Source organism: Amblyomma mixtum, chromosome 7 (assembly GCF_055824585.1).
Source record: "Amblyomma mixtum isolate Tamu chromosome 7, ASM5582458v1, whole genome shotgun sequence".
In the NCBI taxonomy this organism is placed as follows: Eukaryota; Metazoa; Arthropoda; class Arachnida; order Ixodida; family Ixodidae; genus Amblyomma; species Amblyomma mixtum.
Genome location: NC_143018.1, coordinates 149,141,423 through 149,167,533, shown reverse-complemented (window position 1 = coordinate 149,167,533; position 26,111 = coordinate 149,141,423). Strand labels below are relative to the sequence as shown.

Below are 26,111 nucleotides of genomic sequence, written 5' to 3'. Positions count from 1 at the left end.
CGCTAGTTTGAAGATAATATGAGTTGTTGAACTCAAAGGTGTTAAGTTTAAGAACCAAATTTGCAAGTGTCTCGACGGCACTTGGACTAGGGGTGTCTAGAATTTTGTATTCCTTATATGATCCAACCATTGCCTGAATTCCGTCGTCATGTGGGATGTTAGTGTAAAGTGATACCACATCCAGGGTAACTAGGAAAGCGCCTTGAGGGAAGGTGACATTCGATAATTCTTTCAGGAAGTGATTAGTGTCGCGTATGTAAGATGGATGTTTCGGAGGTATATGTTTGATGAGCGAATCGATATACTCTGAGATCGGTTCTGTTATTGTGCCAATACCAGAAACAATCGGTCTCCCTGGATGATTCTGTTTGTGTATTTTCGGAAGCATGTAGAAGCGCCCCGCGGAGGAATTTCTTGGCGTGAGCGCCTTACCTACTCGAGGTGGTAATTCACCTTCATCTGTTAGTTTTTTTATAGTTTGCTCTACGATGTTCTTTTGCTTAGCGGTCGGGTCTGATGGGAGTTTAGTATAGAATTTTGGGTTGTTGAGCTGGCGGTTGCCCTCCTGAATGTAGTTATCTGTGTCTAAAATAACTATGCCTCCACCTTTGTCGGCGGGCTTGATGACAATGTCGGTTCGTTTGCTAAGTGAGCCTAAGGCGTTACGCTCTTTTTTTGTGAGGTTAGGTGGCCCAGATTTTCGTGTCCCAAAAGCTTGAAGAATCTCCTTTTGTACCGCTTTTATATATAGGTCTAGATGTCTGTCCCTACCAGTTTTGGGTGTCCACTGTTCCTGAGATTGGGGGTACCGCACATTATTTGTGTTCGGTTTGTCGAAGAAATATTCCCGTAATCTGAGAGTTCGCGAAAAGTTATCTAGATCCTGGAGTAACTTGTACTCGTTATACTTGCTATGGCTTGGGCAGAATTTAAGGCCACGCGACAGCAGTGACTTTTCCTCGGGGGTGAGCTGTGAGCTTGACAGGTTAATTATATTTTCCGGAAGGTGTGGCTCTTCGGGTGTTTGGTCTAATGTGGTTGGGTGTTGGTTTATGGTTTCCTTGTAATTGTCGGGTGTGGGTATGTGGCTTGCTAGTTGTAATGGCATTGTGAGCTCTATACAATCCTCGACAAGGATGCCATCACGGGAAAATTTAGTAAGTTTTTTCGTCCAAATTTGCTGGGTTTTGTTACACTTGAAGACCTCAAGCTCATTTACCTCGGATGTTGAGAGTATCATGCTTTGACGCGCCCGCCTCTCCTCTAGTGTTAGTGATGCCAACGTCTTTTTGAAGTGCTCAATTGTTATTTTTAAAAGGTTTATGGATGCTTTAAGTAGTTTTGTGCTCCATGCTAGGCGATGGGATTCCGAAAGGTTGCTAATGGATGGGGTTAAAGATACAAAAAGTCCTTTCGGCACAGTTTATGATTTAAGGTATATTTGAAGGGATTTTACGTGGAGCTGGTGCTTGATTCGTTTCTCAATAATTTTTCTTAGCTTTAAAAAATTCCGAGAGCGTACGTGTGGCACAAGTAGAGGGAGAGCTGGTGGGCGCGTGAGCTTGGTCGGCCCGTCAGTATTGTTTAAACTTTAGCCGTTGGGCTGAGCCACAGCGTCGTCTGAGGTCATACCTTTGTTTCGGCGTGGTGGCGTCATTCCCGAAGTCCTGGATGATGACGGAAGCTTGCCGGGATCCAGAAGCCGGTGTTGTTGGTGCTGAGGTGGGGGCCATCCGTGATCCGGGGCTCGTTGGTGTGGCATCCGGTGACGCCTCGGCCTGTACAATGGGTGCCGGTACTGGGGACGGGGCATTTGCTGTTGAGCTCTGGTTCTCGGGTGTGGGGTCTCGCGCCGCAACTCTGCTTGGTTTGGCGGCTTTGAATGAAGACACCGTACACTCTGGGGCTCTCTGTGTTGGGGTTGGTAGCAAAGCTGCCCTCGGGGGCCTGGCGTCAGCTGAAGTTCTTCGCGGCGGATTCCGTGAGGAATTTTTCGGAGGAATCTTCTGACGGAAGCCTTGCAAACCAGGTGTCTGTCTTTGCTTGATGAGACTATCTGCTTCAGCGATGGTCGGGAAATCTGGCCCTGCAGGGCCACTGGAATGATGATTTGTTCTGCTTGAGACGTCAAAATAGCTCGAAGCTATGCGGGTGGACGGGACGATCTTCTCTGAGGAAGTGAGGTGATCCTGCCATGGGACCAAGCAGTGTCGTCTGGCAGTGAGGATAAGGTTGTAAATATTCCAGGCGAGCACCGAAACGCCTCCAAAACTTGGGTGCACCCCGTCAGCGGCTAGGACTCTGGTCGCGGGGAAGGCCTCCAGGGAGTGGTGGATGTAGAACACGTCTTGTGTTTTGGCGCACAGTTGGACCAGTCTACAGTTGAACTCAATGGCTCGTTCATTGAATTTCTCCACTGTCCGCCTATTTCCGGAACCTCGTCGGCGGTTAGGGGCCCGGGGTAATACTAATGTGGCATACACCACCTCGATTTTAGGCCGTGCGTTGCGGATAAACTTTAGGGCCTCCTCATATATATATATATATATATATATATATATATATATATATATATATATATATATATATATATATATAAGGTTGTTCAAACAACCTTACCCTGATGAAGGACGGTCCACCATCCGAAACCGTCGGTAAATAAATGTTTCTCTAAGAAGTGTACTTCAACTCTTTCCTTATGTTATCAGCAGTCGAGCAAGTTTTTTTCATCGTAGTATATATATATATATATATATATATATATATATATATATATATATATATAGTAAGAACGTAGACCAACGTTTGAAACGCTTGAAACAATTTATTGACGTTTCGACCGTGGAACGGCCTTCGTCAGAATGTGTGGATCGAGAGGGATGGCACAATATATGTAGGTAAGAACAACGCACAGGATAACAGAGCCAAAAAATTCGATAAAAAATCATCAGGCGTATGTCTACAGAACGATAAATGAATCACAGTGTCAATCACAAGATGATAAATGAACCACAATACACAACAGTTACTTTGCGAAATTTAGTCTATCTGCTGTGTTAGCTACATATAATAAACATGGCAATGTGCTTTACTTATAATCAGTCCTAAGATGACAAGTGACCATTTTGAACAGCGAGAATGAAGAAGGAAGAAGTTACACATGATCAATGAAACACATGGAGGCAATAAGCAGCATAATCAGTATAAAGAATATCTATTACTAAATCTAGAAAAGAAACTGATGACGAACCAGAATACACTGACCTAAAAGCGAAATATTTGGGCATTAAGAGGGTATGGAACTCAATTTTTCTGTGCTTTCATTTAAACCGGAAGACACTGTATTAAACTGATAGATAAGGTAAGACTCCCTAATTTCCCGGTCATGATTAGTTTTAAAGCCTCATTCTAGAATGGTAGCAGAAATGTGATCAAATGAGTGGCCGGTGAGTTGGACATGCCCTGATAGCGGTAAGTTCGGTAGGGCTTGAACGTGGGCTTTGTGATTGTTGAAGCGTAATCTCAACGGGGTTTCAGTCTGACCTATATATTGTAAATTACATACGGTACACTGCAGCAGGTAGATGACATTTGCAGTGTCGCAGTTGAAATCACCGCGAATGCTTAAACGAAAGAGTGAACCGGTGCTATTGACGCTACAAGATGTGGTCATGTGCAGACAAACTTTACAGCGACTCTTGTTACATAGATGGCAGCCTACGGGTTCGGGGGAGTTGGTCTTTGACGATGTTAGTATATCGCGTAGGTTTTTTGACCTTCTGTAAACTACTTTGGGTGGCTCTAAAAATATATTTTTCAGGCGATCACTTTGCATAAGAATGTTATAGTGCTTACTTAGGATTGTAGAAATTTTTGGAGAAGAGGCAGAATGGGTCAAGACAAGATTAGTTTGAAAGTGCTGAACTGTTGGTTTATCTTTGGCAAGTAAACTCGATCGGTGTAGTGTATCAGCCCGCTTAATGGCGTCATCTATCAGTTGTGGTGGGTAATTCTGCTTAGTCAGCGAGTTACGAAGTGTAGCGCAGTTGCGGTCAAAATCGGATTGTTCCGAGCAGATGCGTTTGAAGAGGACCACTTGACTGTAGGGGATGCTGGTTTTAACATGCTTGACATGGCTACTGTCAAAGTGCAGGTACTGTTGGCGGTCAGTAGGTTTACGGTACACTGTTGTAGTTAAGTGGTCTTCGTGAAGTGAGACTGTGACGCCAAGAAAATTTATTGTAGATCTAGAATACGTATGGGAAAATGATATCGAAGGATGCATGCTGTTGAAATCGGAGATAAATGATAGGAGTTGGGCTTCGCCATGGGGCCAAATGAAAAATATATCATCGATGTAACGCCTATAGCAAAATGGTACTAAAGACCGGCTTTCCAAAAATTTGTCTTCAAGCATACCCATAAATATGTTTGCATAATTTGGGCCTATACGGGTACCCATTGAAGTACCACTCGTCTGGACATAATGTTTGCCTTCGAATTCAAAATTATTGAACTGCAATATAAGTTTCAATAAGGTGGCCAAAGTACAACTATCTACTGTTTTTTCTATGCTAGCTTCATTATAGGAAGTCACTACGGCCCGGATACCATCTTCATGCGGAATGTTCGTGTAGAGCGATGTGACGTCGAGCGTGACGAGCAATGATTCCGGAGGAATAATCAGGTCGATGACGTCAGAAAGGAAGTGCGTTGTGTCTTTTATGTAAGACGGAAATGTGGGCGGAATGTTATTAATGAGCGTGTCGACGTACCGGGACTGATTTTCCGTGACACAGCCGACACCGGAAACAATGGGCCTACCTGGAATCTTCTCTTTATGAATTTTAGGTAACAAGTAGAATCTACCGGCTACCGGGCTGAGGGGGACGATTGAGCGAAACGCGCTTTCTGTAATTTGGTTGTCCTTATGAAGATCTAGCAAGGTGTCCTTAAGAATATTTTTGAACTGATCTGTGGGGTCATACTCCACAGGCCGATAGAAAGATTCGTCTGTTAGCTGCCTATGTGCCTCTGCAACATAATCGCTTTTATTCATTATTACCACGGCACCACCCTTGTCAGCCGGCTTAATGATAATATCGCTTCGAGACGCTAACTGCTCCATCGCTTTTGTCTCGCGAACAGAAAGGTTCCGATGAAAATGGTTCTGTTTCTTATACAGTTGTAGCACATCTTTTTGTACAGCACTAATGTACAATTCTAAACACTTGTCACGCTGTGTTGGAGGAACCCAGTGTTTGTAAGATGGCAATGTATTGCGCGGTGCATTTGAATTAGGCTTATTATGAAAAAAATTCTCGAAGGCGAAGATTCCGAGCAAAATTATCCAGATCTTTCATCAACTGAAACTCGCCAAAACCGCCTGTGGCAGGACAAAAGCTGAGGCGCCGGGACAGCACTTTATTTTCTTCGAAGGTTAATTCATGATCTGAGATATTAATTATATTCGAAAAATCGGGAGAACTGCGTTCTTTTTTAACCGCTAGTGCCGCCGTGAAAGAAGATGGGCATTCTTTGTCAGTTGAATTATGCATGAATTCACGATCATTGCTAACTACGTTGGAAGAATAGCCTACGTTGTCTCGTGGTGGCGCAAAGCTCGTCTCGCTTTTTGGTTTTGTACTCTTTCAATGCAAACGTTTCAGAACAGCTTAGTTTATAGCGAGAGCACAGTTGGTTTGCGGTATTACGTAACATATTCCCGGAAGATACATAGGGTTCTAAAACAACACGGGTAAGTTCAAGTGAAGCGGTTGCTAGTATCGTATTCCATCGTGATATATTCTTTTCTGACATTTCAGATATAGCTGGTTTTACGGTTATGCGAAGGCCTTTCGGGGCTATGGACGAGGCTAAGTAGGTCCTTAAGGTGGCAATATGCAACTCGTGGCGAACGCACTTATCGGCTATTTTTCTGAGCTTTAGAAATCCGACAGAGTAGTGTGTAGGAGCACTGTTACCGGAAAATGACGTGGCTAGTCATCGCTGTCGCTCGGACCGGAAAGCTTTGGAGTTGGTGCTGCGGAGCTTGTATTCGTGGCGCTCAGAGGCTGCGACAGATTTGTCATTTTTGGTAGGGCGGCCATTTAGTCTGTGTGGTTGAGTCTTGGAGCCACTAGATGAACTACCCGGGAGTGATTCAGGTCTTGTTTCCCCGCACAGTTGGTGAGGCGGAGGCACAGCCCCTGACGACGCTGAAGCAGGCCTTGTCTTTTCGCCCAGTTGTTGAGGAGAAGGCGCATTCCTTGACAACGATGCGTTGGGCGTGTAGTTCGCTGAAGAGCGGTGGCCTTTTGCTGTAGAAGCTGTTCTGACTTGAACGGGTGGCAGAGGTGGTTGCTGATTTCTTGACGACGGTTGGGTGCTGGTGTGGCTAGCTGTGTCGCTATTTCTGTCAGAAACAGCCACGGAAGCATCCGTAGCGGCAGATGGACCGTTATTTTCACAAGGCGGTTGAGCACGGGAGACAGTCGCGGAAGTCCTGGACGTTAATGAAGACCATTCATCTTCGCAGGATGGGGGAGCGATGGGATGAAGTTGGGTATCAGTACCGGTGATCTCAGTCGAAAGTTGGGGCTCACTGGAAGGTGCGCAATCATTCCAGGAAGGTGAAGATCTGTTGTAGGAAGACTGGAAGCAGATCTCTCTAAAATGGCCAGCCAGTAATGAGACGCCCTCAAAACTGGGGTGCAGGCCATCAGCCGCGAGGAAACGGGCTGTTGGTAGCCAATCGAAACCATGTTGTAGAAAGCGGACTTGCTTTGAATGCCGGCAATAGTGCTGCAGCAGATGGTTGAAGTGGCTGGCCTCTTGGTTACAGCGATGCACGAACGCATAACGTGCTGCCCGGGGCCTCAGCTTTTGTCCTGCCACAGGCGGTTTTGGCGAGTTTCAGTTGATGAAAGATATGGATAATTTTGCTCGGAATCTTCGCCTTCGAGAACTTTTTCATAATAAGCCTAATTCAAATGTGTTTAGAATTGTACATTAGTGCTGTACAAAAAGATGTGCTACAACTGTATAAGAAACAGAACCATTTTCATCGGAACCTTTCTGTTCGCGAGACAAAAGCGATGGAGCAGTTAGCGTCTCGAAGCGATATTATCATTAAGCCGGCTGACAAGGGTGGTGCCGTGGTAATAATGAATAAAAGCGATTATGTTGCAGAGGCACATAGGCAGCTAACAGACGAATCTTTCTATCGGCCTGTGGAGTATGACCCCACAGATCAGTTCAAAAATATTCTTAAGGACACCTTGCTAGATCTTCATAAGGACAACCAAATTACAGAAAGCGCGTTTCGCTCAATCGTCCCCCTCAGCCCGGTAGCCGGTAGATTCTACTTGTTACCTAAAATTCATAAAGAGAAGATTCCAGGTAGGCCCATTGTTTCCGGTGTCGGCTGTGTCACGGAAAATCAGTCCCGGTACGTCAACACGCTCATTAATAACATTCCGCCCACATTTCCGTCTTACATAAAAGACACAACGCACTTCCTTTCTGACGTCATCGACCTGATTATTCCTACGGAATCATTGCTCGTCATGCTCGACGTCACATCGCTCTACACGAACATTCCGCATGAAGATGGTACCCGGGACGTAGTGACTGCCTATAATGAAGCTAGCATAGAAAAAACAGTAGATAGTTGTACTTTGGCCACCTTATTGAAACTTATATTGCAGTTAAATAATTTTGAATTCGAAGGCAAACATTATGTCCAGACGAGTGGTACTTCAATGGGTACCCGTATAGGCCCAAATTATGCAAACATATTTATGGGTATGCTTGAAGACAAATTTTTGGAAAGCCGGTCTTTAGTACCATTTTGCTACAGGCGTTACATCGATGATACATTTTTCATTTGGCCCCATGGCGAAGCCCAACTCCTATCATTTATCTCCGATTTCAACAGCATGCATCCTTCGATATCATTTTCCCATACGTATTCTAGATCTACAATAAATTTTCTTGGCTACACAGTCTCACTTCACGAAGACCGCTTAACTACAACAGTGTACCGTAAACCTACTGACCGCCAACAGTACCTGCACTTTGACAGTAGCCATGTCAAGCATGTTAAAACCAGCATCCCCTACAGTCAAGTGGTCCGCTTCAAACGCATCTGCTCGGAACAATCCGATTTTGACCGCAACTGCGCTACACTTCGTAACTCGCTGACTAAGCAGAATTACCCACCACAACTGATAGATGACGCCATTAAGCGGGCTGATACACTACACCGATCGAGTTTACTTGCTAAAGATAAACCAACAGTTCAGCACTTTCAAACTAATCTTGTCTTGACCCATTCTGCATCTTCTCCAAAAATTTCTACAATCCTAAGTAAGCACTATAACATTCTTATGCAAAGTGATCGCCTGAAAAATATATTTTTAGAGCCACCCAAAGTAGTTTACAGAAGGTCAAAAAACCTACGCGATATACTAACATCGTCAAACACCAACTCCCCCGAACCCGTAGGCTGCCATCCATGTAACAAGAGTCGCTGTAAAGTATGTCTGCACATGACCACATCTTGTAGCGTCAATAGCACCGGTTCACTCTTTCTTTTAAGCATTCGCGGTGATTTCAACTGCGATACTGCAAATGTCATCTACCTGCTGCAGTGTACCGTATGTAATTTACAATATATAGGTCAGACTGAAACCCCGTTTAGATTACGCTTCAACAATCACAAAGCCCACGTTCAAGCCCTACCGAACTTACCGCTATCAAGGCATGTCCAACTCACCGGCCACTCATTTGATCAGATTTCTGCTACCATTCTAGAATCAGGCTTTAAAACTAATCATGACCGGGAAATTAGGGAGTCTTACCTTATCTATAAGTTTAATACAGTGTCTTCCGGTTTAAATGAAAGCACAGGAAAATTGAGTTCCATACCCTCTTAATGCCCAAATATTTCGCTTTTTGGTCAGTGTATTCTGGTTCGTCATCAGTTTCTTTTCTAGATTTAGTAATAGATATTCTTTATACTGATTATGCTGCTTATTGCCTCCATGTGTTTCATTGATCATGTGTAACTTCTTCCTTCTTCATCCTCGCTGTTCAAAATGGTCACTTGTCATCTTAGGACTGATTATAAGTAGAGCACATTGCCATGTTTATTATATGTAGCTAACACAGCAGATAGACTAAATTTCGCAAAGTAACTGTTGTGTATTGTGGTTCATTTATAGTCTTGTGATTGACACTGTGATTCATTTATCGTTCTGTAGACATGCGCCTGATGCTTTTTTATCGAATTTTTTGGCTCTGTTATCCTGTGCGTTGTTCTTACCTACATATATTGTGCCATCCCTCTCGATCCACACATTCTGACGAAGGCCGTTCCACGGTCGAAACGTCAATAAATTGTTTCAAGCGTTTCAAACGTTGGTCTACGTTCTTACTACGACATACCGTGCCAAGAATTTCCCTTTTTTGCTGCATTATATATATATATATGATGCGCAATTGAGAAACGCTTCTTTTAAGTAAACGTTTTAAGGAAAATATATATATATATATATATATATATATATATATATATATATATATATATATATATATATATATATATATATATATATATATATATATATATATAGCAGGTTGCCCACTGTGTCAGGAGGTAGCTCGATTAATCCTGAGAGGCTGCTCAGGAAGAGCAACCAGGGCCGCAACTGAAATCAGGGAACCCAATTCCCACCCTTTGTAGCACCTGTCATAGAAAGGCAGTGCGGCATAGCTTGACCCTGCGCCACGAGTTTTAGGAAGACTCTCAAGGATCTATGGACTGAAATGCTGAAGAATTTCGCATATATGGACGTTAACCCATTATCGCTACCCGAATAACTTCCATCGGTGAACTGGATAGGAAAAGTGCGCTAGTTAGTTTTTGCGTTTCTAGAAAAGACAAGGTGCTACAAGTGCACGCACAAGAAGACCAGCAGACGAAGTATAGGTTTGGTTTGGTTTCTGGGGTTTAACGTCCCAAAGCGACTAAGGCTATGAGAGACGCCGTAGTGGAGGGCTCCGGAAATTTGGACCACCTGAGGTTCCACTGACATCGCACAGTACACGGGCCTCTAGAATTTCTCCTCCAAAGAAATTCTAGCCGCCGCGGCCGGGATCGAACCCGCGTCTTTCGGGACAGCAGCCGAGCACCGTAACCGCTGAGCCACCGCGGCGGCAGACGAAGTATAGGTGCCAATCTTTCGCGAGTCCTTCGTCTGGCTTTTTGTGCATATCCTTGTAGCGCTATGTCTTTTTCAGGCTCGACTATCATATTCTGCTGCTTCTGCTTTCTTCTACTTTTTTATAAATTATATTTAAGCAATAAATATTTACGCTATCGATCTACGATTAATTAGCACCAGAAATTGAAAACAAGACGTCCCATATGCTCCATACTTTAAGTCACTGTTGGCTTGCGTCATGTATGTCAAAACTAGCACATCATTATTTTCCCCTGTCTTCTGAAAAATAATGACAGGGGACTACTTACAGTAGGTAAGGCGAAATTTTAGCGCAGCTTATTACGGCAGGCAGGCACCAACTTTCAGGTCGGGTTACGCTCCGGGACTTGGACAAGCGTTACGCCGACGACTAGGCTGACAACTACGCCGACAACGCCGGGGAAAACGACGCGGAAGCCAAGAAAGGGCGGTTAAGAGCTGTGTTCTAAAATTAAATAGTATGTGCTCTGATTATCCAGCCTCGTTACAGGGCACGGCAGTAAGCGAGGCAGCAAATTGTGTGCATGCGGACACGAAGCAAACGCGCCGCCGTACCTTCTGGTTGTCCCAGCGTATGTTGAAGTCGTAGTGGCAGATGTGGCAGGCGTACACCCGGTTCTGATATATCTGGACAGCAACGCAGTTTGCATGGGCGTGGCTGAAGTTCCCTGCGCGAGAAGGAGCAAGAACGCTCAGCGAAAACACACTTTTCTGTTCTAAGACACGTCGGGAGAGCGCAAGACAATTCTTCAATTCGCGTGCTTCATAAGGCGTTGGGACCCCACCTCCTCCAGATGTGGTTCAAATTCTGAGCGAGCAAGCGTGTCGCTTTAAGTTCAGGGACGAGAGAGACTCGCGGTATTGCTGGCGACAACTGTGTCACGGAATTTGCCGCAATTTCGAAAAAACCAGCACCGCGCGGAAAAGATCTCGTCAGTGCGCGCCGATAGAACAGGGGAGAAGGAAGCATCGGAGAGCACCTAACCTTGTGTGTGTTGTAGCCCCCCTCTACCCGCTCGCCGGCGCCAAGGGAATTACGTCAGGGCCCGTTGCCGATTTTTCCAGAATTTTGGAGCAGTTTCTACTCAATGGTGACGTGGAGGGCGTAGCTTTGAATGTGCTGAGTGATGCCCTCCCTTAGCGAAAACTAATACGTTTGGAATATACGGTGGGCTATTTAAATTGTATTCGAAACATATTTTTTATTTATGAATGCAATAAAAAGATGCAGCAAATACGTTCCTGAAATTTCATGCTTGGTATCCGAAATACATTCTTTAAAACCAAAAATACCTCACTTAAAGCATACTTCGAGCACTTTTCAAATACGTAAAAAAATTCATACGAAGTATACTTAAATTCTAACAAACTGGCGGCACTTTTAAACGTATTTGCAGCACACTTCTAGCTGCCGTTGAACAGTCGAGGGCTCGAAACCGCGTTTCGGGAAATGGCATTTGCACGTTGTCAGTGTATTTGAAGTGTACTTCCGTAAATACGCAATTAATGCATATTTACGGCGCTCGTCCTGTGTTTCTTCTACCGTGGTCTTCGTCTTTGCGCTATTTACCTTTCAATATGTACCACCAATTCGCCCGTTTAGCTGTTTTGCAATTAATTCGTCCAAAGAATACTTAAATTCTAGCAAATTGGCAGTCCGCATTAGCATATTTGCAACACACTTCAAGCTGCCGTTGAACAATCTAATGCTCGAAGTAGAGTTTCGGGAAATCGTATTTTGGTGTTGGCAAATTATGTAAAGTGTACTTTCGTAAATACGCAATCGACCGTTCAAATATACTTAAATTTTAACAAATGGGCAGTCCGCGTAAACATATTTGCATTAAACTTCAAGCTACAGTGGAAAAATCTAGGGCTCGAAATGACGTTTCAAGGAGCAGTGAAAAGTGTTCCTTTCGTGTCGTCCTTTCGTTTATGGTAACTTCTAGCAGCAAGGTAATCACCACTCATTTACACTTCGTGCGGAGAACGTGATAGTATCGTACCGGCAATGGCGCCTTCGGTAGTTAAAAGTATAGTTATAGTCTATATCTAATGTATTTAATGTATATTTTTAGTATATTTTTAATGCATTATAAATAAGCTAAGTGGGCAAAAATGTCCTTTTCACGTATTTTTAAGAACTTTCAAAATATTATTCCTAGTATACTTAGAGAGCATTCGTGTTAGAGTTTATGCATAGGGACAAAAAATGCGAAATAAATATGAAATTAATACAATATGTATGAAATGCATTTTTAGCACATCCTTTATTTCGCTAAGGGCTCTCCCCTGCACTCGCGCACCAGCGGCGGCGCAACACAGGAAAGATCTCGGAACACCTCGAAGTCAGCCTCCGCGCATGACCAATGGGGACTCGCGGCCGGCGCGAGAAGGTGGAGGAAATTGCAAAGGTGATATTGTGTGCACGCCTGCCTTGGTGCGAAGAACCCACAGCCGCGCAGGTTGCCTGTATATTGTCACGTAGTGGTGACTGCAATCCGGCGGACAGAAAAACAGCGAGGATGTCTTGAAAACGGAACTCTTTTTTCGGGCTGACTTGCGAACGCAAAGAACTGAATCACTCGGCGGCGGCGTAGCAACAAGCGTGCTCGGCGGTCGTCGAACGGAATCCCCGCTGCTGTCGGCCGTGCTCTTTTTAAAGCTGATAGCGAACATTCGAGATAAAGCTTGTAAAGCTACTAGAACATTCTGGCAAAAAGTAAAATCGGTTCCGCCTGAATGCGATCAATCGAGATAAATCTAGGCGCGTGTTGCGTCACAAACGAAGCGATAAAGCGGCGTGCCGGCAGCCTTGAAGCATGAACAAATAAACACAACAAACAAACGCTACAAAGATTCGTGGCATTACTCCCCTCTCAAAGAAGCATCGACTCGATGCTTTAGAACATAATGCGGCTATAAACAATCAAACACGCATTGTGCAAAACTAAACACCGAATGTGGAAGCACGGCGTCCTTTAGCGTGCATAAAAGGGCTTTAAGCGTACGACGTGGACTACTTCTGGTCGTACACGGCGTCGCTGGGACGCAGTCATTTGGTCAGGGACAACTTCATAGTCCAATTTACCTAGCCGATGAGGAACCTTGTACGGGCCGAAATAGCGGCGCAAAAGCTTTTCACTGAATCCTCGGCGGTGAATGGGCGTCCAAACCCAGACTCGCATTCCTGGCTTGTATTCCGCATTGCGTCATCGTAGGTTGCAGCGGGTGGCGTCGGTGCGCTGCTGATCTTTGATCCTTAATCGGGCATGTCTTCGGGCTTGTTCTGCGCGTTGAAGGTAGGCGGCGAAGTCGGCGTCATCTTCCTCGGTAACATTGGGCAGCATGGCGTCTATCGTGGTCGTGGCCTCTCTGCCATGGACGAGCCTAAAAGGCGTCATCTGGGTGGTCTCCTTAAATGCGGTGTTGTAGGCGAAGAATACGTAAGGCAGTATGACGTCCCAGGTCTTGTGTTCGGCATCGACATACGTGGCGAGCATATCGGCGAAAGTTTTGTTGAGGCGCTCGGTCAGTCCGTTGGTCTGCGGGTGGTATGCAGTTCTTCTCCGGTGGCTGGTTTGGCTGTAATGGTGTTGTTGTGTTGGGTTTAATGGCGCATAAGCAGCTAAGGCTATCATGCGCCAAGCTCAGGCTGTAATGAAGGATGGCTTGCGTCAGTTCCGCCGTGAATGCTGTTCCTCTGTCAGTGATGAGCACATCGGGGGCGCCGTGCCGCAGAAGATTGTACTCGACGAAACATTTGGCGACTTCTGCTGCTGTTCCGTTCGGTAGGGCTTTTGCCTCGGCGTAGCGGGTCAGGTAATCGGTCGCTATAATGATCCACTTATTTCCAGACGTTGATTTCGGGAATGGGCCAAGCAAGTCCATGCCGATCTGCTGAAATGGCCTTGAGGGGGGTTCAATGGGGTTCAAAAATCCTGATGGTCGGGTTGGAGGGGTCTTTCGTCGCTGACAGTCTCGGCAGGTTTTCACATAATGTGCGACATCGGCAGACAGTCCGGGCCAGTAATACTTGTCTTGAATGCGGCGGAGGGTGGGAGAAAACCCGAGTGTCCAGCTGTCGGCTCGTCGTGTGATGCATGAAGAGAACTTCTTGCTGGGCTACTTGGTAATTCATTCTAAAAGTAAAGGCGCGAAAAACCACACACACACACAAGACAAAAGAACGGGACAGAGCGCCTGAATAACTCCGCGCATTCTTGTAGGTACAACTAGGAGGTAGGCTGTCTTGTTCGCTGCAAAAGTTCCTCTTCACGAGGACATCGTTCTATAGGCAAAACGACGACAGTCCTTGCTTGAACGAGGCGGGGGTGAAGAAACCTTGCCTTCCAAGTATTAGACGAGGCATTTTATGTCGGGGTTCACACGTTGCTATTGTACAAAAGAGATGGAGCTGATGGGTCCCAGGAAGGCGTCCTCATCGTCGTCTGGCGGTGGTGCATCTACAGGGGCTCGTGACAGGCAGTCGGCGTCAGAGTGCTTGCGTCCGGACTTGTAAACGACAGTTACGACAAACTCCTGGAGCCGCAGACTCCATCGAGCGAGGCGGCCGGAGGGGTCCTTCAAAGTGGCGAGCCAGCACAGTGCGTGGTGATCGCTGACCACCTTGAACGGTCGTCCGTACAGGTAGGGTCGGAATTTTGACGTAGCCCAGATGATGGCAAGGTACTCCTTCTCAGTTGTCGAATAATTAGCTTTGGCTTTGGACAGGGATCGGCTGCGTACGGGATGACTTTCTCTACTCCATCAGTTTTCTGAACGAGGACAGCGCCAAGGCCCACACTTCTTGTGTCGGTGTGAATTTCAGTCTCGACGTTTTCATCGAAGTGCGCCAGGATCTATTGGGACTGTAAACGACGCTGAAGTTCCTTGAAGGCTTCCACTTGCGGCGCTTCCCATTTAAATGGCACGTCTGCATCTCTCAGGCAGATTTGTCAAGATTTCGCGGATGACATGCGCAGGTTCCCTACGAATACTGCGTCATCCGAGAAGGCTGTTGAGGTCACTTGGAGCTGACGAGCGAAATGACGGGCTCGTGCTTCCAAAGTTTTCTCAATGGTGGCTGCTTCGCTGGTGAAATTAGCAACGGTCTTGGGTGGATTGCGGGTCAAGCCAAAGAAAAGTGCCTCTTAGCACCACTCATCTGGAGGTCCACTTATCTTGTGCCATGTCAGGGTCGACTCGTCGAAAAAGGCGCTTGATATCTTGTACGCATGCGGTCACTGACTCGTTCGCGTGTTGGATGCGTGTCTGGAGAAGAAGCTGAGCTCTTTCTGTCCTGATGATGCTAGCAAAGACATTCAGAAACTCCCGCTTGAATAATTAGCACGTCGCTAGAGAAGCTTCGTGTGTTTCGAACCAAATTTTCGCTGGTACCTCCAAAGCGAAGAAAATATGGCTCATTTTAGTCTGGTCGTCCCAACTCTTGAACACGGCAACACGCTCAAACTGTTCCAGCCATTCCTCGGGATCCTCGCCCGGTGAAGAGTTGAACGTGGGCGGCAGTCGGGGCTGGTGTCAAATAATGGGGGCTGGTGTCGTAGCCATGGCTGAAGTCTAAATCGAAGGGTCCTTCTTCGCTCGTGTGCGGTCCGGGAGCAGTCCGAATTCTGGTGGAAACCTCTGGAGATGACGGCTGCTTCGCCCTTCGCTTTCGGGGGGACGGCTTGTGCGGCTTTCGCGTGATCTTCTTCGAGACGGCTCGGGCTGCTCTGACGGCTCCTAGCCGGCGAGGGCGACATGGACATCCGTTAGCACCTCCACCAGATGTCACGTACTGGTGACTGCAGTCCGGCGAACTGGAAAACAGCGAGGATGTCTTCTAAACGGAACTCTTTATTTGGGCTGACTTGCGCCCGCAAAGAACTGAATCACTCGGTGGCGGCGTAGCAACAAGCTTGCTCGGCGGTCGTCGAACGGAATCCCCGCTGCTGTCGCCCGTGCTCTTTTTAAAGCTGATAGCGAACTTTCGAGATAAGGCTTGGAAAGCTACTAGAACATTCTGGCGCAAAGTAGAATCGGCTCCGCCTGGATGCGATCCCTCGAGATAAATCTAGGCACGTCTTGCGTCACAAACGAAGCGATAAAGCGGCGTGCCGGCAGCCTGGAAGCATGAACAAATAAACACAACAAACAAACGCTACAAAGATTCGCGGCAATATAAAGGGCCTTGCCCGCGCAGTCAGCCCGAGAAGCCATTTAAGCTTCAGACAACCGCGCCCGCTCAACTCCCGGGACAACACCACTCGCCCAGCCACGGACCAACGAGGCAGTGTGCGCCAGCTGCGGGCCGGCCCCGTTGTGAACGTCTGCTCGTCGGAGTGTAGCAGTGTGCGGTAAAGAAACTTTGTTTTATTGCGAAAGCAATACTACGCTCATTTATTTATTTATTTATTTATTTATTTATTTATTTATTTATTTATTTATTTATTTATTTATTTATTCAAGTTACCCCTAAAGGCCCTCCAGAAGAGGGTATTACATAGGGGGGGGTACAATCATAAGTAATCGCGATACATTTTAACAAGTAAGTGTAACAAAAAAACGTTAAATTAAAACATAAGGCATCACACAAAGAAAAATTGAACACTAACAAAAACAGCAAACATTTACACATTTCCGTCACAGCGAAGAAGCACTTGGAATTTTTTATTGTCAGTTTCTGTGGCGATGACTGATGGCAAACTATTCCATTCAGTGATAGTACGGGGAATAAATGAATTGGCATAAGACGATGAATGACAGTTTACGCGTTCAACTTTGAAAGAATGATCACGGCGTGGAAAAAGAGCATCAGGTGACTGAAACAAATCACGTTGAAGGGATGGGTGGTGATAAAGCTTATGGAAAAGGGTTAAGCGAGCAAGTTTACGGTGATATTGTCATGTGTGTTATTTGTTATTTTCCACTTAACGTCATCTTCAACCGGCGGGGAGCCGATCGCCGGCAAAGAGGAAGAGGCTCGGTGGGAAATCGCTCGTGAGCCCGGCCGCGACCGCTTGGACTGTCTCTGGCGCCTGCTCTCCTGTGGTCCTGGTCCTCTAGTGTCCCCACGACCCGCGTCGTTTGAACGACTGGTGACATTTTGGTGGAGGTGCTGTGTACAGTGGAGGTGGAGGGACAGCGGCCGTCGCTTCCTTCCCGACGCCGTCAGACAAGAACGCCGTGCGGAGATTCCTGGGCCTCTGCGCTTACTATAGACGCTTTGTTCCCAACTTTTCAGATATCGCCGCGCCGCTTACTCGCCTCACGAAAGAGTCCGTCCACTTCCAGTGGTCTGATGAAGAGCAGATTGCATTTGACCATCTGAAACGGCGCCTGCAGGCTTCCCCTGTACTAGGCCATTTTGATCAGGACGCCGCGACTGAGGTCCACACTGACGCTAGTAACACGGGTCTCGGGGCCGTCTTGATCCAGCATCAGAATGGCGCCGAGCGTGTCATCGCATACGCCAGTCGTGTTTTATCGAAGGCAGAAATCAATTACTCGACAACCGAAAAAGAATGCCTCGCAGTAATTTGGGCGATCACAAAGTTCCGACCCTATCTGTACGGACGCCCATTCCAGGTGGTCACAGACCATCACTCCCTGGGTTGGTTGACCAATCTAAGGGACCCTGCAGGCCGACTTGCGCGGTTGGCTCTCAGACTGCAAGAATTCGACGTTACGATCGTCTACAAATCTGGTCGCCGACACACTGATGCTGACTGCCTGTCCCGCGCTCCCGTCGAATCTGCGCCTACTGATATGGACGACTTTGACATCTTCCTAGGCACTCTAAGTCCTGTAGATATGGCTGTGCGGCAGCGACTCGACCCCGAACTTCGCGCTGTGATCTCACATTTGGAGGGTCAAGGAGGCGTAGTTCCACGTCCTTTTGTGCGCGTACTGCCTAATTTATGCCTCCGAGACAACATCCTTTATAAGAACTTTGCCGAGAGCCCGAGGTCATGGCTTTTGGTTGTGCTCACTGATCTACACGACGAAATGATGGAAGCGTCTCATGATGACCCCTCCTCAGGACATCTGGGGTTCAGTCGAACGCTCGCGTGAATACGGTCGAAGTATTATTGGCCACAACTTGACAAGACAGTTCGCCATTACACAAGAACCTGCCGCGAGTGTCAACGGCGCAAGACCCCACCCATGAAGCCTGCGGGACTCCTTCACCCCATCACGCCACCGCTCAGTCCGTTCCAGCAAATTGGTATGGACCTACTCGGACCTTTTCCTCAGTCGCGATCGGGGAACCGCTGGATCGCAGTGGCGACGGACTGCCTTACGAGGTATGCCGAATCACGTGCTCTGCCGTCATCAACGGCTTCGGATGTGGCAAACTTTTTCGTCGAGTCAGTTGTTCTTCGGCACGGTGCCCCAGAGGACCTTATCACTGATCGTGGTGCCGCGTTTGTGTCCCAACTTCTTTCCCAGATACTGAGCTTAAGCCATACCGCTCACCGCAAAACTACCGCATACCACCCGCAAACAAACGGGCTGACCGAGCGCCTTAACAAGACCTTGGCTGACATGCTCTCAATGTATGTAGACATCGAGCACAGAACCTGGGACGAAGTGTTACCTTACGTCACTTTTGCGTATAACACCGCGGTTCAAGAAACTACCGGATTTTCACCATTCCGACTGGTGCACGGCCGGGAAGTCACTACCATGCTCGACGCTATGCTGCCCCACCAGCCTGACGTCTACACCCACGCCGATGCTCAACTCGTCGCCCAACATGCGGAAGAAGCCCGACAGCTGGCCCGCCTTCGCATCCAAGCCCGCCAGCAGGTCGATGCTCGGCAATACAACCAAAGCCATCGGGATGTTCAATTCAATCCTGGTGATCGGGTGTGGGTGTGGCCTTAGCGAAAAGCTGCTCAAAAGATACTTTGGCCCGTACGAAGTGATTCGCCTTATAGGCACCCTGCGCATCTAACTCCAGCGCGACGCGCGCGCCACTGGCGGCGGCGCGCGCGTCCCTGTCAGGAAGGCGGGGGCAGCCCGACAGCTCCCGCTGTGCTGCGCGTCGCCCCGAAGCAGTTTGGCACAAAAAATGGCACATAACAACAGCAGGACACACTGCTGTGTTTCAGGATGCAATAATGCATATATAAATTCGCCTGGGACAAGGTTTTGTGGATTTCCGACGCGACATTGGGAGACTGCCCACCCTTCGCGACGGGCAACACGCACGCGCGGTTTCTGGTCAAGCAGTGGTCAAACCCATGCAGAAGCTTACTTGACTCATGCATGGCTGTAAACAATATGTGGTCTTGAAAAGCCACGCATAACTCGCCCGCAGTCACGCCTGTGGAAGAAGCCGAAATTTTGCGCAGTAAAGAATCGTTTACCTTCCAGTTATGCGCGGAATCCTTTCTAGCTTCCACTGCGCCTTGTCGTCCAGCGTCTTTTTCGACATTAAAAGCCCCTTTTCAGAGGCAATGGCAACATGTTCCTGATAAATCTTTGCCTCCACATCTGAACGACTGGGTGATAATTTAGTACAGTGCTAATGTCGAAAATTTAGGGTACTTGTACTGAATGTGTAGAAATTAAACAAAGCTTGCAATGAAATCCAGCTTTTTAAGCACACGCATTCTGCAAGAATCCTGCATGAAATAGCTGGGATACTCGTTTTTTGCATAATCCCAGTCAAAACGGTTTATGTTTTCCGCAGGAGTTTCAGTGCGCACAGGCGCTTCGCCGCAGCTTGCATCCTTTTCTGCTTGCAAAAGCTCGTTCATTGGACATCTCATATCATCAAAACACTGAAGCACGTGTTGCAACGATAAGGACCTGGCAGTTGCTTGAAAAAGTAGAAAATATGAGCGGCAGATTACGCCATGGGTACATCATTTCAAGGCGTAGTTTGAACAGGGCATTTCACATCGAACACCGAAGTTGCGGCAGACGAGAATGTTATGAAGTCAAGTTTGCGCCACTCGCTCAAAAACTGGACTTTTCTAATTACCTTCAATGTTATGCCGCCTGGCCGTCTTTGAAAGTTTAGGGTAAGTTGTTTTAAATGCAGGAACACTGCAGGCTTGCGGGTGGCTCGTTTTGGAGAGCGTTTCACACCGCTCCAAAAACACTGTAACGGCAGCAGCGTGTTTACAATTGCCTGCCTTGCAACTGCAGCTCGCGGCTACAAGCACTCTACTGGAAGATAGCTACATAAAAAAAATGAGTGAGAGTGCAGCGCTGACAGGCATTTTATAGAAATATTTCTTAGCGTTAAGTTGATCGTTTTCGGTGGCGCAGTGATGCTTGTCTGCGCAATGCACCGGGCTGCTACTTCGCTCCCGTCGCACGACACCACCTCTTTCACAGTGTGTACATGGCCTGCCTCAAAAAGCTTCGTTTTTTTCCTGACGTTCGCTCCTCGAAATAATTTTTCAGCCTCATGAATGAATAGGTCGAAATCCCGGCTCTACGAACAGCGGCAGCTGCTAGCAGACGCCATCCCTTCGCAGTCGCGGGGCGAGCCTTCCTGACAGGGACGAGGAACTGGCCGCGCGGGGGAGCTGAACGCTGCCTCGCCGGTGGCGGTGCCTGGCGGGTGCAGGGTGCCTATAGGCGAGTTAAATTACGAAGTGCTGCCGATAGTAACGCGTGCGTCCCGCCGCCCGCCTACCTGCGAGGTTGTTCACGTCGCTCGCCTCAAACCGTACTGTGACCGCTCGGAGCACGTGGCCTAACTCTTCGCGCTTTACGCGTTTTTCAGCGTTAATTTTGCTTCCCTGCGCATCGGGACGATGCGCCTTTCGGGAGGAGAGCAGTGTCATGTGTGTTATTTGTTATTTTACACTTAACGTCATCTTCAACCAGCGGGGAGCCGTTCGCCGGCAAAGAGGAAGAGGCTCGGTGGGAAATCGCTCGTGAGCCCGGCCGCGACCGCTTGGACTGTCTCTGGTGCCTGCTCTCCTGTGGTCCTGGTCCTCTAGTGTCCCCACGACCCGTGACAATATGACAAATCTTCCAGTTCGGCACGTTTTTTTAATGCTGAAACGCTTGTGAAGGGTGAGTAGTCTGAAAATATGAAACGAACAGCACGGTTTTGCAAGGATTCAATGTTAGTGATACCGTAGGCTTGAATAGGGTCCCAAATGGCCGCAGCATATTCGATTTTAGGGCGTATTAGAGTTATATAAGCAAGCTTTTTAACGTGTATAGGGGCGTATCTGAGGTTACGTTTAAGAAAGAAACGGACCGCCTTTCGCGTAGCGGCGGCCGGTAGCCACGTTTGACCTTTAGAATGACCTCTGACGTCATGCCATGCCTAGTGACGTCATAGCGTGACGTCATATCAGGGTGAGAGATGGGCTACCAAGTCGAGTCGTCGCGCAGCGGCGGTCGGTAGCCACGGCGCGCCGCTCCTCCCGCTAGAGGCGCTAGTGACGTTATACCGTGACGTCATACCAGGAGCGAGAGACTGGCTACCAACTCGGCTCGTCGGGTAACGGCGGCCGCTTGCCACGGCGCGCCGCGCTCCTCCCGCTAGAGGCGCTGCGTATGCACTATAAAACACCTGCTTTCGCAACCTACCAGGCTTAACCACATCTAAGCCCCCGCCAAATTTTTCTTTCTTTCCCTCTTTTTTGTGTTAGTGCACTCGAGGTGCTATATTTATTTTGTGCTGTAACCTCTCGATTGTTACTTTGCTCGAGTTGCATTGTATTGTAAATCACTTTGTATGTGCTCGTACGAGTGATTGCGAGACCGTCTGTGTGGGGGATTCTGCCAGGGGGCGCCGCCCTGGCTAGCTGCCTGCCTATCGTGCTTCGCTTTCACCTGCCGCTGGCGTGGTCGAGGGCCTCGCCCACCTCTGAATTTACTCTCCATAGCTTAAGGAAGACATCCTAAACACGTGGACACCATTGGCTGTCAGGGTGGAACCAGCGGAACACAGACGCAGTGTGATAACGCAGCAAGTCGGCTGACACGCCCACATGTGTATCTGGCGCGACCATCTCTGAGTGTGAACCGTGTGACGTCACCTATCAGTATATATGTACGCCTGCTTGGAATAAAGCGATCCCATTTCCCTGGCATGTCTTAGTCCTGATGTTATAACAATTGGCGACGAGGCGGTCTACGCGCCTACGTAGGCAACGGCCCACCGAGCAGCAGGCGAGCAGGACCCTCGTCCAGCGAGCGTTCGAGGAAAGTACGTGCTCTTGGGGTACGACTACCGCCTACAGACGCTCACGGATACAAGCATCGCCGTCCGCTACGTCTGTGCTCCTGGGGGACAGCATGGCTCAAGCGGCCACCGGTCCCACAGCCAACAGCAGTCCGAGCGGGAGAGCTCTTCGGAGAAAACGGATAAGTAGCGCACTTCTGTACTTCTTTCAGAAGTCGGTCACGTACTTGGGTCACACGGTAACCGAAGAAGGTATTTACCCTACGGACACCAAGAAAAAGGCAATCTTGGAAGCACCGGAGCCGACCACCGTGACAGAGCTTAAAGCATATTTGGGCATGTGGAATTTTTATTCCAAATTTCTTAAGAGTGCCTCGACTGTAGCGCAGCCGCTTTATCGGCTGTTAAAGAAGGATCACAAATGCTCTTGGACGAAGGAGTGTAGCGATGCATTTAATGATACGAAAGCCCTGCTGACCAGCAGCAAGGTGCTGGCATTCTATGACGTCAGGAAAGCGCTCGCAATGCTTTGCGATGCATCGTCATATGGGCTCAGGAGCGGTTATCTTTCACGAGACGGCTGAGGGCGACGAGAAACCAATCGCATTTGCGTCGCGTACGCTTACAGAAGCAGAAAAAAAGTATGCACAGTGTGAGCGCGAGGCTTTGGCCTTAATATTTGGACTCAAGAAATTTCATAGGTACCTGTACGGCCGAGAATTCACCATATACACAGATCATCAGTCATTACTTGGTATCCTCGGGCACGTCAAACGTATTCCAACTGTGGCGGCCGCACGTATGCAGCGCTGGGCTCTAATGCTTGCAGCTTACAGGTACCAACGGAAGTTTAGGAAGGGAAGAAATGCAGAAGTGGCCGACGCGTTGGCAAGATTGCCCCAGCCGGTACCCGCGAAAGACGAGGCATCCAAATGTCTGTCAGTGTTTCAATGCTTTCCGCTGACAGCTGTCGAGATAGCAAAAGCTTCAGAGCGAAGATTAACGCTGAGCCGGGTGGCACACTTCACGTTGAACGGGTGGCCTAGAGAGTGTGCATACGATTTGAAAGCTTACTATGTTCGCCGTGACGAACTATCGCTGGAGCAGGGGTGCGTAACCTGGGGTGTAAGAGTTGTAGTCCCGGAGCAACTGAGGGAACGTGTGCTAACCATGCTATATGAGGAGCATCCGGAGGCCAGCCGCATGAAAAAGCTCGCGCGAAGTTTTGTCTGGTGGCCCAGGATCGATTGAGCGATTGAACAGTACGTGCAGCGATGCAAAATCTGCCAAGCAGTTAAACCTGCGTCCCGACCGGTCCCTTTGCACCCCTGGCCATACCTTGCTCACAGTTGGTCGCGCGTGCATGTGGATTTTGCACAGAAAGAAAGAAACGTGTTCCTCGTACTGGTAGACTCATTCTCAAAATGGATTGAAGTATGGCCAATGCCCTCAACGTCTGCATTAAAAACCATTGAGAAGATTAGGGGTGTTTTTGCCGCTTACGGCTTGCCTGATGTACTGGTGAGCGACAACGGGCCACAGTTCACGTCAGTGGAGTTCACTGACTTCCTGAGCACCAACGGTGTAAAACACGTGCGTACCCCGCCTTATCATGCCGCATCCAATGCGGCTGCAGAAAGAACTGTACAAACCGTGAAAAAGGCTTTGCTGAAGCAGGTACTTGAAAGCTTGGCATCACATACGAAGCTGACGATTCAAGAAAGAATTGATAGCTTCCTCATGGCTTATCGTAACACACCAAGTAGTGCGACAGGCAAATCACCCGCTGAACGTTTTTTTGAAGCGTCACCCACGCGTCAAACTTTCTTTACTCAAGCCTAATTTTGCAAAGACCATGCAACACAAACAGGAGCAGTTAAAGGCACAACGCGATTCGGTTCGTGGGCGACCGTGTTTTTTTTTTAACTGTGCGTGGTGAGAGTGTTGCCGATCACCTGCGTCCTCTGCACGCCGACCCCAGCTCTACTCCCCCGCCCAAGAATGTGGGTGCTGAGACAACCCGGCCGGTGGAAGTGTCCTCATCCTTGCCTGACACGGACCCGTCACTGCCGCCATCGGAGCCCGCCAGAGGCGCCGCGGAAGCGCCGGACGGATCAACCGAGCCGGCCACGGTGAAGCTTGATCCTCAGGAGCACACGAAGGCGTCCTTGGCCAACGCGCCACCACTATCTGCACCAAGGGAGGAGCCAGCGCTACGTAGAAGTGTTCGCGTGCTCAGAAAACCAGACTGGTATCGACCCCAGAACTTTTGAGTGATGGCTTGTAACTAAGTTAAGCGGGAAAGAGTGCGATAACGTAGCAAGTCGGCTGACACGCCCACATGTGTATCTGGCGCGAGCATCTCTGAGTGTGAACCATGTGACGTCACCGATCAGTATATATGTACGCCTGCTTGGAATAAGGCGATCCCATTTCCGTGGCATGTCTTGGTCCTGATGCTATAACACGCAGGACAAGAAAAAAGGAGGAACACACAACACACCGCTGGACTTGAAACTGATTTATTTCCAAGAAAATCAACTCACTTAAATGTTTCCCGGCGCAAGCGCACACTCTGGACGGTGGGATCGACTGGATCAAGATAAAAGAAAGTTATAGTCTTTATCCGTGATAAAAACCGAGAGATCGCTGACACACATTGACACACTGGAAGCAATTTAGCCTTGCATGTTAAGGTATGCAAAGGATGTTCTCCTTTGCTTCACCGCACGAGCATTATCGGTCGGGGGAGAACAGGACGCGAGCGTGAATTTCTGGAAGCGTTTTTAATCAGGAAAAACCAGCAGATGTGTGTCAGCGATCCCTCGGTTTTTATCACGGATAAATAATATAACTTTCTTTTATCTTGATACAGTCGATCCCATCGTCCAGAGTGTGCGCTTGCGCAGGGAAACATTTAAATGAGGTGGTTTTCCTGGCCATAAATCAGTTGCAAGTCCAGCGGTGTGGTGTGTGTTCCTCCTTTTTTCTTGTCCTGCGTCTGTGCTCCGCTGGTTCCACCCTGACAACATTATGAACCAACTAGCCCAGCAATTTACGCTCCTGGACACCATTGGCATCACGGCCCGCTGCCGAGCTGGCCCTAAAGCGCCTACACCTCTGGAATGCAGCGTCTCACCAGCCCCTGCAGCCGATACCCACCGATGCCTCGCCGGCTTTTACTCATTCCGACGCCGCCGCCGCGGGGCCTACTCCAAGCACGCTCAATGTTATGAGCGACGTGACCAATCCCAGGACGACCGCCATGTCTCAACCGGCTGTGCTCAACGCTGCCCACACCACCGCGCACATTCCTGTTGCATTCAATGCTGTGAGCGACTCTGGCAGCTCTGGATCGACGGCCGCGGCACAGCTGGTAGTGTCCACAGCTAGCAAACTCCACGCTCTAACGGACGCTAAGAGCTTCGGGGCCATAGGCGCGTCGCAGCCGGCTGCGTTCGTCGCCACCGCCAGTGCCACCGCGCCTACTCCAACCACGTTTCCTGCTGACACCAAGACCTGCAGCTCGGCACCCGCGTCGCAGCTTGCGTCTGAGGCTCACGACTCCTCAGCAGACATGGACCTTACGGCGTCCCCGGTAGACGGCCATTTCACTCCAACCCAGAAAATTGGCTGGAGCCCCATCGGTGCCAGCCCTAAGCCTGCCGCTGCCA

The 26,111-nt window shown here is 48.4% G+C and overlaps 1 protein-coding gene across 1 annotated transcript in view; it reads right to left on the bottom strand.

Annotated features, from left to right (window-relative positions):
• Nucleotides 1-26,111, bottom strand: part of LOC149337827 (uncharacterized) — a 166,641-nt gene that overhangs the window by 69,847 nt on the left and 70,683 nt on the right. The window contains exon 2 of the mRNA XM_089554958.1: nucleotides 10,824-10,936. Within this exon, the coding sequence (XP_089411084.1) occupies nucleotides 10,824-10,936 (113 nt within the window). The remainder of the gene's footprint in view (nucleotides 1-10,823; nucleotides 10,937-26,111) is intronic.